General features: G+C 46.8%; 1 protein-coding gene across 4 annotated transcripts in view; it reads right to left on the minus strand.

Annotated features, from left to right (window-relative positions):
* The window catches only part of Babo (TGF-beta receptor type-1 babo), a 38,097-nt gene that overhangs the window by 12,624 nt on the left and 12,256 nt on the right, over positions 1–13,217 (minus strand). For 2 of the 4 annotated variants that reach the window (XM_078196168.1, XM_078196167.1), the window contains exon 3: positions 3,402–3,610. In XM_078196168.1, the coding sequence (XP_078052294.1) occupies positions 3,402–3,610 (209 nt within the window). Of the gene's footprint in view, positions 1–3,401; positions 3,611–8,224; positions 8,377–13,217 lie in introns of all 4 variants that reach the window. The other 2 variants (XM_078196169.1, XM_078196170.1) reach the window with 2 other exon arrangements.

Below are 13,217 nucleotides of genomic sequence, written 5' to 3' on the forward strand. Positions count from 1 at the left end.
CCGACCCGACTCGAGACGCCAGATTACAGCTTATGGAACACGATGCATCCCAGCGACGGACCAATGAAAACATGCTCGATCGGATAGGGATTTCGTTACGTTTCCATTTTCCCGCAAATATACGCACCGAAAAATGGACACTGCGAAGGAATCTTGAAAGAAGATTTATGCGCGGCAACTTGCTTTAGATAATATCGAAATTGGATTTCAAGCAAACGCACGGTTGCGATCGAAAGAATTTTCTTTGTTCCGCGGACGATGCGATTCGATTCGATTCGATTCAGGTCAGCACGCGATCAAGATCAGAGCCGTGGAATCTACGATTTCTCTGGTAGAACAGTTTTACAGAGTCGTTTCCGTAATAAGAGTCGATAGAAACCTATGGGACGACGAGACGCGAGACGCGAGACGCGAGACGCGAAACGGAGATGTTTCTACGCTTTTACGTCAGAGTTTGGCTTTTTCAATTTCGCGTCCCTCGATACTGCATTGTGTTTCTGACGCGAACGTTACCATTCCGACAGTTTATTATTTCGAAACCGTTGTACTATCGAATACTCCTTTCGTAGGTTATTCGTGCGAACATTCGATTGTTCCGAAGTAAACTAATAAACTCTACACTTTCATACTTATACATATATGCCTCAAAGTTTCTTTCTGCACGATATAATCCGAACGATTCGCGCTACTTTCAAGTCTCTAGTAACGAACGTTTCAGCGCTCTTAGAGCTCGTTAGCAATTCCCAATTGCCCGGAATACGAATATCGAATCAAACGCGAAACAAATTTCGGTATAGACCGAATGAAATATCGATGATTAACTTTTCGGAAATATTCGTACGGAGATATCGGTCCATACACCGAGAAAGTCGTCCGACGAAACGACTCGAAATGAAATCGATTCCAGCGCGATCATGGATCACCGCGAGCATACTTTCTAATCTGCTTGGAAAGTATCACGAGCCTGAATATTCCAGATGGGAAAACAGGAGCGACGCGCTCGCCAAATGAAATTCCTCGTGCATTTATCAATTTCCGTGGCAAATGTACCATCGCCGGAGCTTTGTTTCTGATATAAAAATCAATTTCGACGATACGGACGGATTAGAGTGGTGGAGGCTCCGTAACCGCCAAGTATTTTATAGAGAGCTCCGGATGTTGGATATCTCGACGATGATAGAAAAAAGATACGTGCGAGATTCGTGACAGAGAGGCCACGTTACGGTTATTTCTCGGCGTTTCGAGTTTCGAATTTCGAGCGTCGTGCCTCTCGGTTTTATCGAGCGTCTCCTGAAGTCGGAGTCGGTGTCGGAGTCGGAGTCGAAGCAGAATGCGATTACCAGGCGTAAGAATATAAATTCGGCATTATCTTATCCGCGAGTAGCTTACAAAGCGTATATTATCATCGGCCGAGCCCTCTCCCGTCCTGTAAACAGATGCGGATGATACAGAAACAGAATCCAGCGGGCAGATCGTGACATCATCGTATTACGCGCGATTCGCAAAAATCGCGGCCACTTACATATTACGCGCGGCTGATAATGCCGATATCGCTTGCAGAATACGCGGGAGTGTCTCTCGTTTAGCTGCGGCCAAAGAGAGGGAGGGAGATGAACCCTCCGTCGAACGCTGCGTCGGAAACCAGTGTTAGAGAGAGAGAGAGAGAGAAAACGTGAAAAAGGGAGTCGCTGGAGGGCATGGTGGGAGACGGAAAGGGTGAGGGAGGAAGAGGGAGAGAGTGAGGTGGGGGGCGTGTTGTTCGATACATCGGAATCGATTCGTCGGAACGGTACAGTTGACGCGGCTGCGATTAATTTGAGCATCGTTCCTGGGAAAACATGTTTGCCACGAGTCCTGCGATAAATTGTTCCGATGATATACACCCGATTACAGCTGGCGGAAATCGCGTTCGATTTTTATTGGGAAATTTGATTACCTTTCTCGATACCGTTCCGTCGAAGGCCATTATTCTTTTGCAGCATTCTTATTTTCTAAACACTGTTGGGCACGTTTTCATTTCAGTCACCTGCTTCTTTCTATTTAAAACGAAAATGTTTTCCGATTCTGAAAAGAGGAGAATATAATAAACCATGATACGATATAGAATGAATCGGGTCCAATTAAATAGGTACATCACAATATCATAGACTGTGCATTATAGATTCTGCTTCGATGGTTTACGCTCGATCCTGTCTATTCCGTCCGCATCTCCGCTTTATTCCTTATTTTTATTCTATCCATCTATCGCGAACGAATCGATGGAAACGCGTAAACGGAACCGCCGATTCCAAGCCGAGTTACGCGATAGAACAACGGTCCCGTAGAACGGTCGGTGCAGGAAAGAATGATCGAATTTCAGTTTTCAGTTTTCAGTTTTCAGTTTTCCGTTCCCCCTCTCCGCATCGTGCTCCATGTTTGTTCGGGGCCGATGTCGGTGTCGGTGCGCGGCGTAAGCGAGTTGAACGAACAATGACAAGGTGTCACAAGGGACGGAAGATGGAGTAAACATATGCGACAGAGATGATCGCCCAGACAATTCACAAAAAGCATCGGGGAGTCGATGATCTGAAACAAGCCCCCAATTTCCTCCTTATCCTTATCGCGTTCGCCATACCAAGGTCGGTTTTTCTGCGACAATTTTCAATGTTCTACTTTCTATTCGCTTTATTAGAGAAAGTTGTGTGTACATTGAACGAATTCCGGTATCTTCGTTGAGATAAGCGCGAGTTTCCGTTCGCGATGTGCTTTCGATTCGATAACGGGAACGGTGTTTCAATCTGCTCGGAAGCAACAATATCGAACTTGTAATGCTCCAATTGGAAACCGAACTTCGGCCCCGGCTAGATTTTATACTGCTGCATCTATTCGCTTTGGATTCTTCGGTGTTTCGTCTCCTCCAATTATTTCGGTCTGCCCGATAAACGTACATTTCCGGTAGGTAACGAACAGAGCTTTCGGTCTATACCGCGCATTCAAGCACCTTCGCTGTACTTTAAGCATTCGTAACACATCGACGGCAACGTTTCCTTTTTAAAACCCCAACCGATCGTCCAAACCACGCGAGTTACATCGTGTACATAAATGAAAGGATTTCGGGAAGGTGTTTGCGCTGTCGAAAGATTTTGCGGATGCTACGGCGTCAATGTCCCAACACCGAGGAACGGAGGTGTATCTTTTGCGATCAAACTCGAGGAAAGATGTACCAATTCCAGTGAAACCCGATCAATATCCGACATGACCATGACGCTTCGTCGACAGGTGTAGATCGGCTTAAACGCAAAGCTCTGTTCGTGGTCGGGCCGAAGCGACGGGACGCGGCGCGACGCGACGCGACGTGTTTCCAGGAAGAAGTCGACCTTGGAAGGGAGAATCGCGATCGCGATCGCGCGCGGAAGCTGTACCTCGTCCGAGGTAATCGGCCAGCCGAGAATAGGGCCCACCTCCGGCCTCGCGGGTTGCCAGAGTGGGTCTTAGGTCGCGATTGCAGTAGTCGGAGTGCTTGCAGCAGGCGATCACGTACTCCAAGTCACCTGGACCGCGTAGCGTGCTATTCGTGTTGCACCAGACCGAGTACTCGGGCGACGGGAACGAGCTCTCCTTATCGTAACACCTGAGAACAATTTCACATGACGGCTACATCCGGTTTGCGAACCCGGCAGAAGCGGCCGCGACCTCTCGTCGCGCTCGTGCCCGCGGCTCTACTCACAGAGAGCCGAGGGCCGAGGGAACCGAACGGGCCTTTAACAGTGCCTTGTCGACGGCATACCTTCAGACGACATTTCTTCAGATTTTTCTCCTCCTTGGGAATCTGTTCCTTCCGACCTCGACGAACGCGATCGATTTGCCGGCGAACAATGACGCGTTTATACCGATCCGCGACCATCTACGCGACAGATACCCCCCGTAAAGTAGCAAAAATAAAAATCTGTCGACAGTAGTGAAGTAACTGTTTTGAAGTTCATCGACCGCACTAGCCATCAATTATTGAACGAGTCCCGAGATTAGTACCTCGTAAACACGAATCCGCAATCATTTAATTACACAGATTTTTCTACTCCTGTTTGCCAAAATCGATCGTATTCGCGCCATTCAACGTCGTAACGACACAACTAAGGCGTACGTACGCGATGCTGCGCTACGCAAAGCGAGACGAAGCGAGGCGAAGCGAAGCGACGCGACGCGACGCGCTGTAAATAAATTAAAGCCGCAGCTGGTCGGTCCGCTGCTTTGCTTTTCTCCTCTTCGCTTCCGTGCCGTTGCACTTTTTTCCTCGGCCTGCTTTTTCTTCGCTTTGTCACAGCCGTGATAAATTACGCTTATTACGAGGTCGTAAATTCGCGAGGACACCGGAGCAGCGGCGTGATACGTTCGGGAATAAATCATTAATAACTCCCGGATCTGGCAGCACCGCCGTCGCTTTTTCTGTCCCGAGTAATTTGGCTCTTAAGGGGCTGTATTATAACGTCGTTATCGCGGTCCATTTCGGGAGGAGCCGTTGTTATATTAAATTGTTTTTTGCTTCGGACTTTGGACGTGGCCGAACCGCGGCGGATTTCTGATCCTCTTTTAGCCGTACCGTGTCTCGATCACCGATCCTCGATCGAATCATCGTTGTTCCTGCTGTGCTTCGATCGTCGTACGTGTTCGCAATTCCGCAGAGTGTCCCCCGTTGCTCGCTACGTTATTATGGCATTTTCAATGAAAATTTTATTTCAGTTATGGTACTCTGTACGGATCTTGTAACCGATACAATGATTTTCACTAAAATAATTGGAACGTTGCAATCAAGGTTTTTTCCAATGAATAAGAAGACAGTGAAGGATTGATATTCGATTACGAACAACTCTGCTACGACAAGCGCGAACTGGAAACGTCCGACCAACGTACAATAATATAAATCTTGACGATTCAACATTGCCAAGAATATTATTTCACGAAAACAGCTGCGAATGGGGACACCCTGCTCGATAATCGATGAGTCTAGCAGCAATTCGAAGCGCATCGATCGATCGTATTCGGTGTTCGCGAAATCGCCGAAACGCTCGACGCTAAAAATACTCGCTCAATAATTATCTGTTCGGCAAACGACCGTACAACGAGATACCATTAAGCACATCTGTGCGCCACGGCATACTTTTCGATAAAGTAATCGGTCGATTGGTTAAAACTATTAGTAGTGTATGTACACAGTGTCTCCGTTGTCGTCGGACACGCCGCTACTGAAAGAAAGCATTTTAGTCCCCGAGGAGAACCGACACAGTTACAACGAATATGTATATACAGAAGAGTTTTTAGAAGCTAGTGAGGAGTAGGACAGGTCGTTGAAGGAGTCTGGCCGTGAAATTGAGAAGAAGGGATAAACCTGGTCCGACCGGGCCGATTTCTGCCCTTTGCCGTCCCTTGACAAGCGATGCGTCGCGAGTCGCGACAGCTAAGGAGATGGACGGACGGACGGACGGACGGATCAAACTGGAAAGACGTGCAGAAACGAGAGTTGCAATGGTTGCGGCTGACATCGGCGAAACGCTCGTGCAAGATTCTTTTCTCCTAGCCCGTGCCAGCTACTGTAGAATTTCGGATCGATTCAGGTGAATCGGAACTCTCACCGTCGCTACGGCCCAAACGAACGAATTCGCCTGTAACGCAACACTGGACCACGAACGAGTCGGAAAACAAGATCTTCGGAATTTAAGGGGCCGAGCGCGATTGGAAAATGCTTTTATACCCGGTGAATTGTAATATCGTTTTGTACGACTTGCACGAACCTTGCACCGTGTCGCGCCGCTGCAAACAACATCGACGACGACAGAAAAGGTTAATGCGCTTGTAATCTATCGGATTTGTATAGAGAGGGATCACAGGCGAGAGGGCCGGGAAAGGCTGACGCGGCGGCGCGGCCACTTCCAGCGCTTTCCTCCAGCAATTCCGTTCGGAAGGAAATCGAAGGAAAATATTTACAAAAGATGTCCTTTCTCTAAGGATCCCTTTACCGATGTCACTGCGTATCTACTTTCGTTGAAGAGTGTAGAGAGGGGAGGAGAGGAGAGGAAAGATACGAGAACATGCGACCAACGTGCTTTCCAAGATTGCTCGGGAGAACTTCCGGCCGGTCTCGGAGCACTTCGAAGCGAAGATAGAAAAAGAGAAGGAAAAGGACACCTCGAAGTAACAAGCGCTTCCATAGGTGGCAAATATGCTCCCACTCGCGTAACACAATACGTACGTTCTTTCATCATCGTTTCCGTTGAGCCGGTTTGTGCAAATCGTTACTTGTCAAACAATTCTATTACCGTAACCGGAATGTTCGCGCGTCGGTATTCTCGATCTCAGCCGGCTGTGCTGCAAAACTACGAAGGAACTGGACATGAGCGCGGACATTGGCAAAAGCTACGACATCGATAAACTAATTTATGGCTAAAAACAAATTATTATCGAGGTTTAAACCGTTAACCTTAAACCCTGTTAAGTTAATGGACGCGTATGATCGTCGGGAGAGCTAAAATAGATTACGTTCACCGCGTACGCAAAAAAATCGCACGCTTGCGATTCTTGAACAAGATTCTCTTGAACTCCGGTACGCGTTTATCTTCGATGGGTTAACAAACCATAAAAATTGCCGACAAATTGAGCATTACACCTTTTCTACGAGAGCAAATAGTTTTCGTCGCTTTATCTCTGAACCTCTTAAAAAAGAAGAGAAGGAAGAAAAAGATGAATAACGATGCAGTTACAGAGGCAGTCTGGTTTCCTTCGCGTCGGAGCCGCGGTTGCAAAGGATCCCACGCGCGGACTGCGCGCGGCGTAGGGTGCAGGATGCAGGGTGCAGGCAGGGTAGAGCCGGTTTCCTAGGTAGCCAGACAGCATGGTGCGCGTCGCGCGCGCCGTCGTGATATTCGGTAAAATATTGATACACGTATCTAGACACAGATAATAGAGTGGTGGGCGACAGAAAAAGGGGAACAGGGAGGAAAAGAGATAGGAGAAAGAGGGAGTCTGTGTGTTGTGTGTGTGCGCGTGTATCAGCAGGTGCATTATATGCAGCGTACGTTACCGGTGACGAAGGCAGTATAACGCAGAATTGGCGTAGGGGAAGGAGGAGATGCGGCATGGCAAGAAAATGAAAATAGAGACAATTGTAGCGATGCAGCGGGCGTATTGACATTAAAAATACGGCAGCGAAACTGTACAACGAACTGAACACCGGGGCTACGCTACGTATGTATGTATCGCGCACGATCGCGTTCACCCGGCGTTGCGCTTCGAACTTTACTTTCTGCCCAGGATTATCATCCACGGGGCGGGATTTCACCGTTCCCGCTGAAAACGTTGCGTTTCCATCTTTAGGAGAATCAAAAATCGATTAAAAGTAGCACGGTCTAGCTTTCGGATTCGTTCGTTCCTGATAATAAGGGAGAAACACTGAGATCGGTAGAGACAGTAATCGCGAGATGTTTCTACTCGTCGTTCTTTAGGATTGTCTACGTTACCGAACAACGGCAAAATTACTAAACAATGTAGGAAGTTATATCGATATGCTGTTCGATAATAGTATGGAAGGATTGGAATTACGAAGGAAAGGAATCGATATGATCGGGATATCGGCACCAAGGAAAAAACATCTAAGATTGTACATTCGACAACTACGTGTTCTCCCATAGGATATATGTATACAGTGCTTTTCAATCTACGAAAGGAACAACTTGCGATATATGTATTAAAATGAACGTTACGTGTCCACGCGAGCGAAATTATAGGCGAACCGACGACCACTACCCTCTACTACCGGGACCAGCAGAATTCTGCCGAATAATGAATCACCGATTCACCGCGTCACTGTAACAGCATAGAAACGTCTCTTCGCTAAAATGTTGTAATTACTTGAACGGTGCGCGCGATTGGTCGCGTTGAACTTTTCGATCTTTCGTATTTTGGGAACACGTTTCCTTCGAAAAGCAAGAATGCTCGAAACCGCGGCTGGCTTCCGGAAACAAAATGGCGAAGAGGTGAGCAACTTGCCGGGAGGTGGACACGTAATTTGCTAAGTAAAAAAGGACTAGAGACAAAGATAGAGTGTCAGAGAGAGAAAGTGAGAGAAGGATAGCGAGATAAAGAGACAGAGCTACAGGACAGCGATAGATCTACATATGTATAGAAAAGAGCGCTGCAGCAAAAGCCTGAGCCACCTGCAGAGAGTGTTCGCTACTTCCAGGTCGATGGACTATACCTTCTGGGCGGGGATGCAGCTGAGGTTTCAGATCCCGATTGCAAAAATCCTCTTTGCAGCACTCGATGACGAAGGTCGTGTTCCGCGAGTCGCTCGTCATGCAGAAGATGAGCGGCTCGGGTTGTGACGGCGACAGCTGTTTATCCACGCACCTTCAAGCCGAGTTTGCACCAGTTTCATTTCAGATAAATCAGACAAACCAACTTTCGTAGTTTCGTAGTTTCGTAGTTTCGTAGTTTCGTAGTTTCGTAGTTTTGTAGTTTGGCGGCAGAGGGTTGGTTGCAGGCGGGGGGAGTTGGGATAGTCGGGACAAGGATGACGTCGACGACGACGACGACGACGACGATGGCGGTTTTGCGCGCGGCATGGCCTGCCGATGCGATGGCTCGCGCCTCGCGCCAACAGAAATACGAATGGGGTTAGGTTCTTTTGTAGGGGAGGGGACGCACGGTCGCGTTACTTCCGGGGGAGGAACTCGGCCGCCTATTGATTTTCATTCGTCGGTAAAACGATAAGATTACAGGCTCCTCTTTCTCGTCTTTCCACACCTGGATATCATTTGTCGATCCAAAGTGTTCGACGATGGCTCGTCTTCGAACGTGCTCGGGCTCGGATTCTCAGAGTTTGGTCAAATGTAATCCGATCGATGATCGACGATCCCGAAAAGAAGATCGTGAATGACTAAAATAGTCGAAGTAAATGTAAGCAAAGATTCGTTGCGTACCCAACTTGTTGCCAAATCTGCCGATCGTCAAAAGTTGGAACGCGAGCCCAAGCAGCTTCGAAATGTACAGAGAGCGGCGGGATCATCGGATAATTCCGAGGGAACGCGCGTTAACGTGATTCGAAGCGTCTTTCAAATCTAGAATATCTTAAAGGATCGATTTCAAAGAATAAAACTGAAATCGAAATCCGTAATTTCCCAATTGTCTTACCAGCGTCGATCGCATTGCTGCAATCTCTCGTTCGCGAATGAACAAATTCTTGTGTCGTAAATCTCGTTAAGCATTCTTAGTCGACTACACGATGAACTATAGGAACATCTCGCGAGAAACGTTTCGCGACTCCGGTCACTAAACAAACTCCAACAAACGTGTAAGAAAAAAGACAAAAAAAAAGGAGGCTCGTCAAAATCAAGAAACTCAAACGGTATGAAATCAAAGTGTACTGTTAAAAATTGTCAGGGGGAAAGGGGTAGAAGAAAAAAGAACACCGTGCAACTCTCAACACTCGTTTTGCGGTACCTGACACAGTGGGGGTAGCCAGTGGTAGTAGTAGATCGTCGTACCTGAAATCCTATTATATTGCTCCGATAGAAATCAAACCAAACGCAAAATGAAAAATATCAGAGAAACGAGAGAAACGAGTAAAATGAGAAAGATTGGAAAAATCGAGGGCGGGAAGGATGCGCAATCTGCCATACTTCATTCTGCTCGTTTGTTCGTTGAATCGATCGAGCGAGGGCCGAGGAATCCTCGCGATCCTCTCGATACTCGCGCTACAACTAAGATTAAAGCAGGCACGACGCATCAAACCGAACTAGTCACACATCAACTCGAAACAAAATCTGCACGTACACGCTTGTAAATATCTGTGGAAAAATACAGTTGTACTGAAACCAAATGAAAAGAGAAAACATGGTAGTTAGGAGCAAACGAACATCGTTGTGGATGCAGCGAGACGATGTTGGTTAGTCGGGATCGGTCAAGTTCAAACGAGTGAATAGTCGTCGCCCGTACACGTAGAACTTCTTGCGAAATCGTCGTTCGAGTATCAGAACGTTATTAGAACAAATCGTTTAATTTTGTTGTTTAATTAGCTGAAACATTCGTTTCGGTAAAACGAAACGAACTCTCGACCAATCAATTTATACATTAAACGATATGTAAATGGAAAATGATTGTATCGATAGGCGAATGTTTCAGCCTTTTTTTCGCTTCAAAAGACGTCGGAGGAATGTCCATTTGCACGGAACAGCTATAACGTACAACCAAATGTTGTTCAAAGAGATGCAGGCCCGAGAAAATTGCGACTGAACGCGTGTCAAGGTGGTCCAGAACTAAAACGGTGATAATCCGAACCGAATCGCGGATACGGAAAACGTCGACGACCATCCCGCCCTTCCATCGCGCCGTTATTTGCAGTTTTGATACGCGAACTAAAGAAAATCAATTATTTCTTGATGCGTCGAAGTCGTGAGAACGTCGTTCGGTTTCGGTTTTCGGCTTTCGGCTCGCTGGGTCCGGAGAAGATAAAGAATTGAAACAATGAATCAAGGAAGGTGAATAATTCCCGATAATTAGTCACGTTTTTATAACCCAGGAAACTCAGATTGATCTCGGATTGACGTGCGCGAGCAAATTTGCTCGCGTACAACGCCACCAGGTAGATAACGATCGGCACGTAATCCGTTAATTACTTGGTTCGGCTTGAGAGAAACTTGTTGGTTTCGTTCTCCGTTCCTCTGGACCGATCTAGGCTACGGCTACGGTGGATGCATTTTCTGGCGAACAAACAGCGTGTCCATGGTAGCTGTAAGCCTTCGACGAAACGTTAGTCCGTTGTAATAATCAACGTTCGATTCGATCGATTGCGATGAGATATAATCTAATATTTGTACTTTTAAGCGAAGAAAAGGAGCATGCGAATATCTTTATTTCGCGAACAAGCTACAGAGGAGCGGCGGTGGAACTGATATTAGAAAATCGCATTGTAACATTGTTCGATGCGATCACCCGATCGTGTGCACCAACCTGATCAATTCTGTCCGTGTCAAATTTGCGTCGGAGTTCAAAGTATCTCGAAACAGTAAAAATGTTATCGCATTTTTGTTACAACCACCGTTATTTGAACCAACGATCAACGTTTCGGTCAACCAATGTCTACAATCTCTAGAATCTGGTCTCTAGGCTCTAGATTCTAAAGTCTAGAACAACGCGCTAACGTATATGTATAGTGTAACCGTTCTCGTAAGAATGAATCCATTTGGTTTATCCGTCGTGGTTGCTACAGAATAAAACGCATCCACCGTAACCGTAAACTTGGGCGTCCGCGACACGCTCTCCGAGCATTGTTGTATACTGCAATTAATAGTTAGCCAAGAATCAAACGAAACTGTAGCAACGTTTCCTCGATTGCAAATACACGGCTATTGGCTAGACTCCCATAAACTCGTTTCCAACACTCCCAACACTTTTTTTATTGGAATAACAACAACAAACGTAGCCCTGCATATACCAAGTAGCCAGAAAAATTTGGCTATCTCCTCAAAGAAACGTAAACGGATAGAAAAAATAAATGAGGCAGAAATATTTCGAGGATATTTGTCTTACCGAATCGTAACGTCCGCGTCCGCGTCCGCGTCCGCGTCCGCGCGAAAGTTTATCGTTGCATAATGATCGAATTCCCTGAAAAACACAACTGTTCGATGCAAAAATAATAAGTCTGTATTCTTGTACGTGTCGGAGTACAACGGAGGTCGGCTATCTACAATAGTAGATTCTGGACGGAAAATTCGTTGGTCGCGTGTCCGTCTCCTTGTTCTAGTTTCAAAATTATACCTCGATCGAATTGCCGATACTTTCTCGATAGGTTGTATAGATTATTTTTAACGAGGAAGATAAGAACGATCGTGACAGCGAAATGGAGTATTTGGTTTCGAATAGTTGGCATTGTTCGTGAAATGATTCTTTGTCGTTGTTGGTAAAACGGAATGCGATAACTTTATCTGTCCAAAAGAAACCATCGATGGAACTTTTTACTTTAGATAAGCTGGAACTTTTAGTCTGTTCTAGTTTGAAGGAGCTGGGAAAGAAATGACATTTCTCACCGAGAGCAGTACCGAATAAATCAAGTTAATTTCCACTTCGTAACCAGCAATGTCCGACGTCGCGAGTAAAATGGACGCCACGCGTGGAACGCAGACAATTCGCGTGCCAGCGAACGCGTTAACATCTCAATCAACGCATAAAAATGACGGCTGAGTTATGGTTCAATAAAACTGTCGGACAGCGTAGATTTGAAATCTTGCGGTACTAATTCGTGGTAACGTCGCTTAAAATTATGCGGATCAAATTTCATAGGGTCACGAATACGCACCGCGCACCGACACTAGTCATGTCAAACGAGCAGAATTTCTATTCCGCGGCGATCGGGCACGATGGCCCGATAATTTTCCCCAACAACAAAAGCGGAATATTGTTCGGTAGTGTTCGTTGAAAAGCCGCGCGTTTTGACGTTTCCCTAGAGCCGGTAGCCGAGATTTGAGAGCTGAAAGCCGAGAGCCGAGAGCCGAGAGCCGAGAAACAGAAACCGCCATTTTGCTGGTTCACGGGTCGCGAAGACGACCTGTGCGGCATTTTCGCCGGCCGAATAAACCGCACCCGAAGCAAGCATTATACGAATCATTTTGCAATTTGTGGTTGCATCGATTTAGAAAACTCTCGCGATGGGTATAGTATGCGCATGCCTTCCGAGCGAGCCGGCATATGATAGCGGCCCGCGCGCGGATTAGCGCGCTGATTAGCGCGCTGCTTCGGTCGCGCGTTACACACGCCACCCACGTACGGCCGGTATTTGCGAATGTTACGAATGCGCGAATTCTCTGGCCGCCAAGTACATATTTGCACAGAAACCGTTAGAGGATGTTTGTCTATATTAATGGGAGATTTTGTTCATTAGTGAAAACAACACTCTGGACCGTTCAAAGTCGCTCCTACGCCTAGTCTCGCCAGTCTAAAGCTAGAAAAATGTAGCACCGACAACCTGTATCGTTTGACTCTGCGATCTCGACGAAAAGCTGCAGGAGCCAAAATAGCAGATCCAAATTGTAAAAATGTAGGCCAAATTCAAGATTGCCATAAAGCCGCATCTTCGTTGTTTTGGCCATTGCATTGCAGCTCGAGCCTCGGGACTCGAGCTCGGGATTCGGCCGAGGAGCCACGTGGTTCGATAAGCTATCGACCCGAGTCGCGAGAAACGTGTTCCTATCGGA

This window comes from Augochlora pura, chromosome 2, assembly GCF_028453695.1.
Source record: "Augochlora pura isolate Apur16 chromosome 2, APUR_v2.2.1, whole genome shotgun sequence".
NCBI classification, from domain to species: domain Eukaryota; kingdom Metazoa; phylum Arthropoda; class Insecta; order Hymenoptera; family Halictidae; genus Augochlora; species Augochlora pura.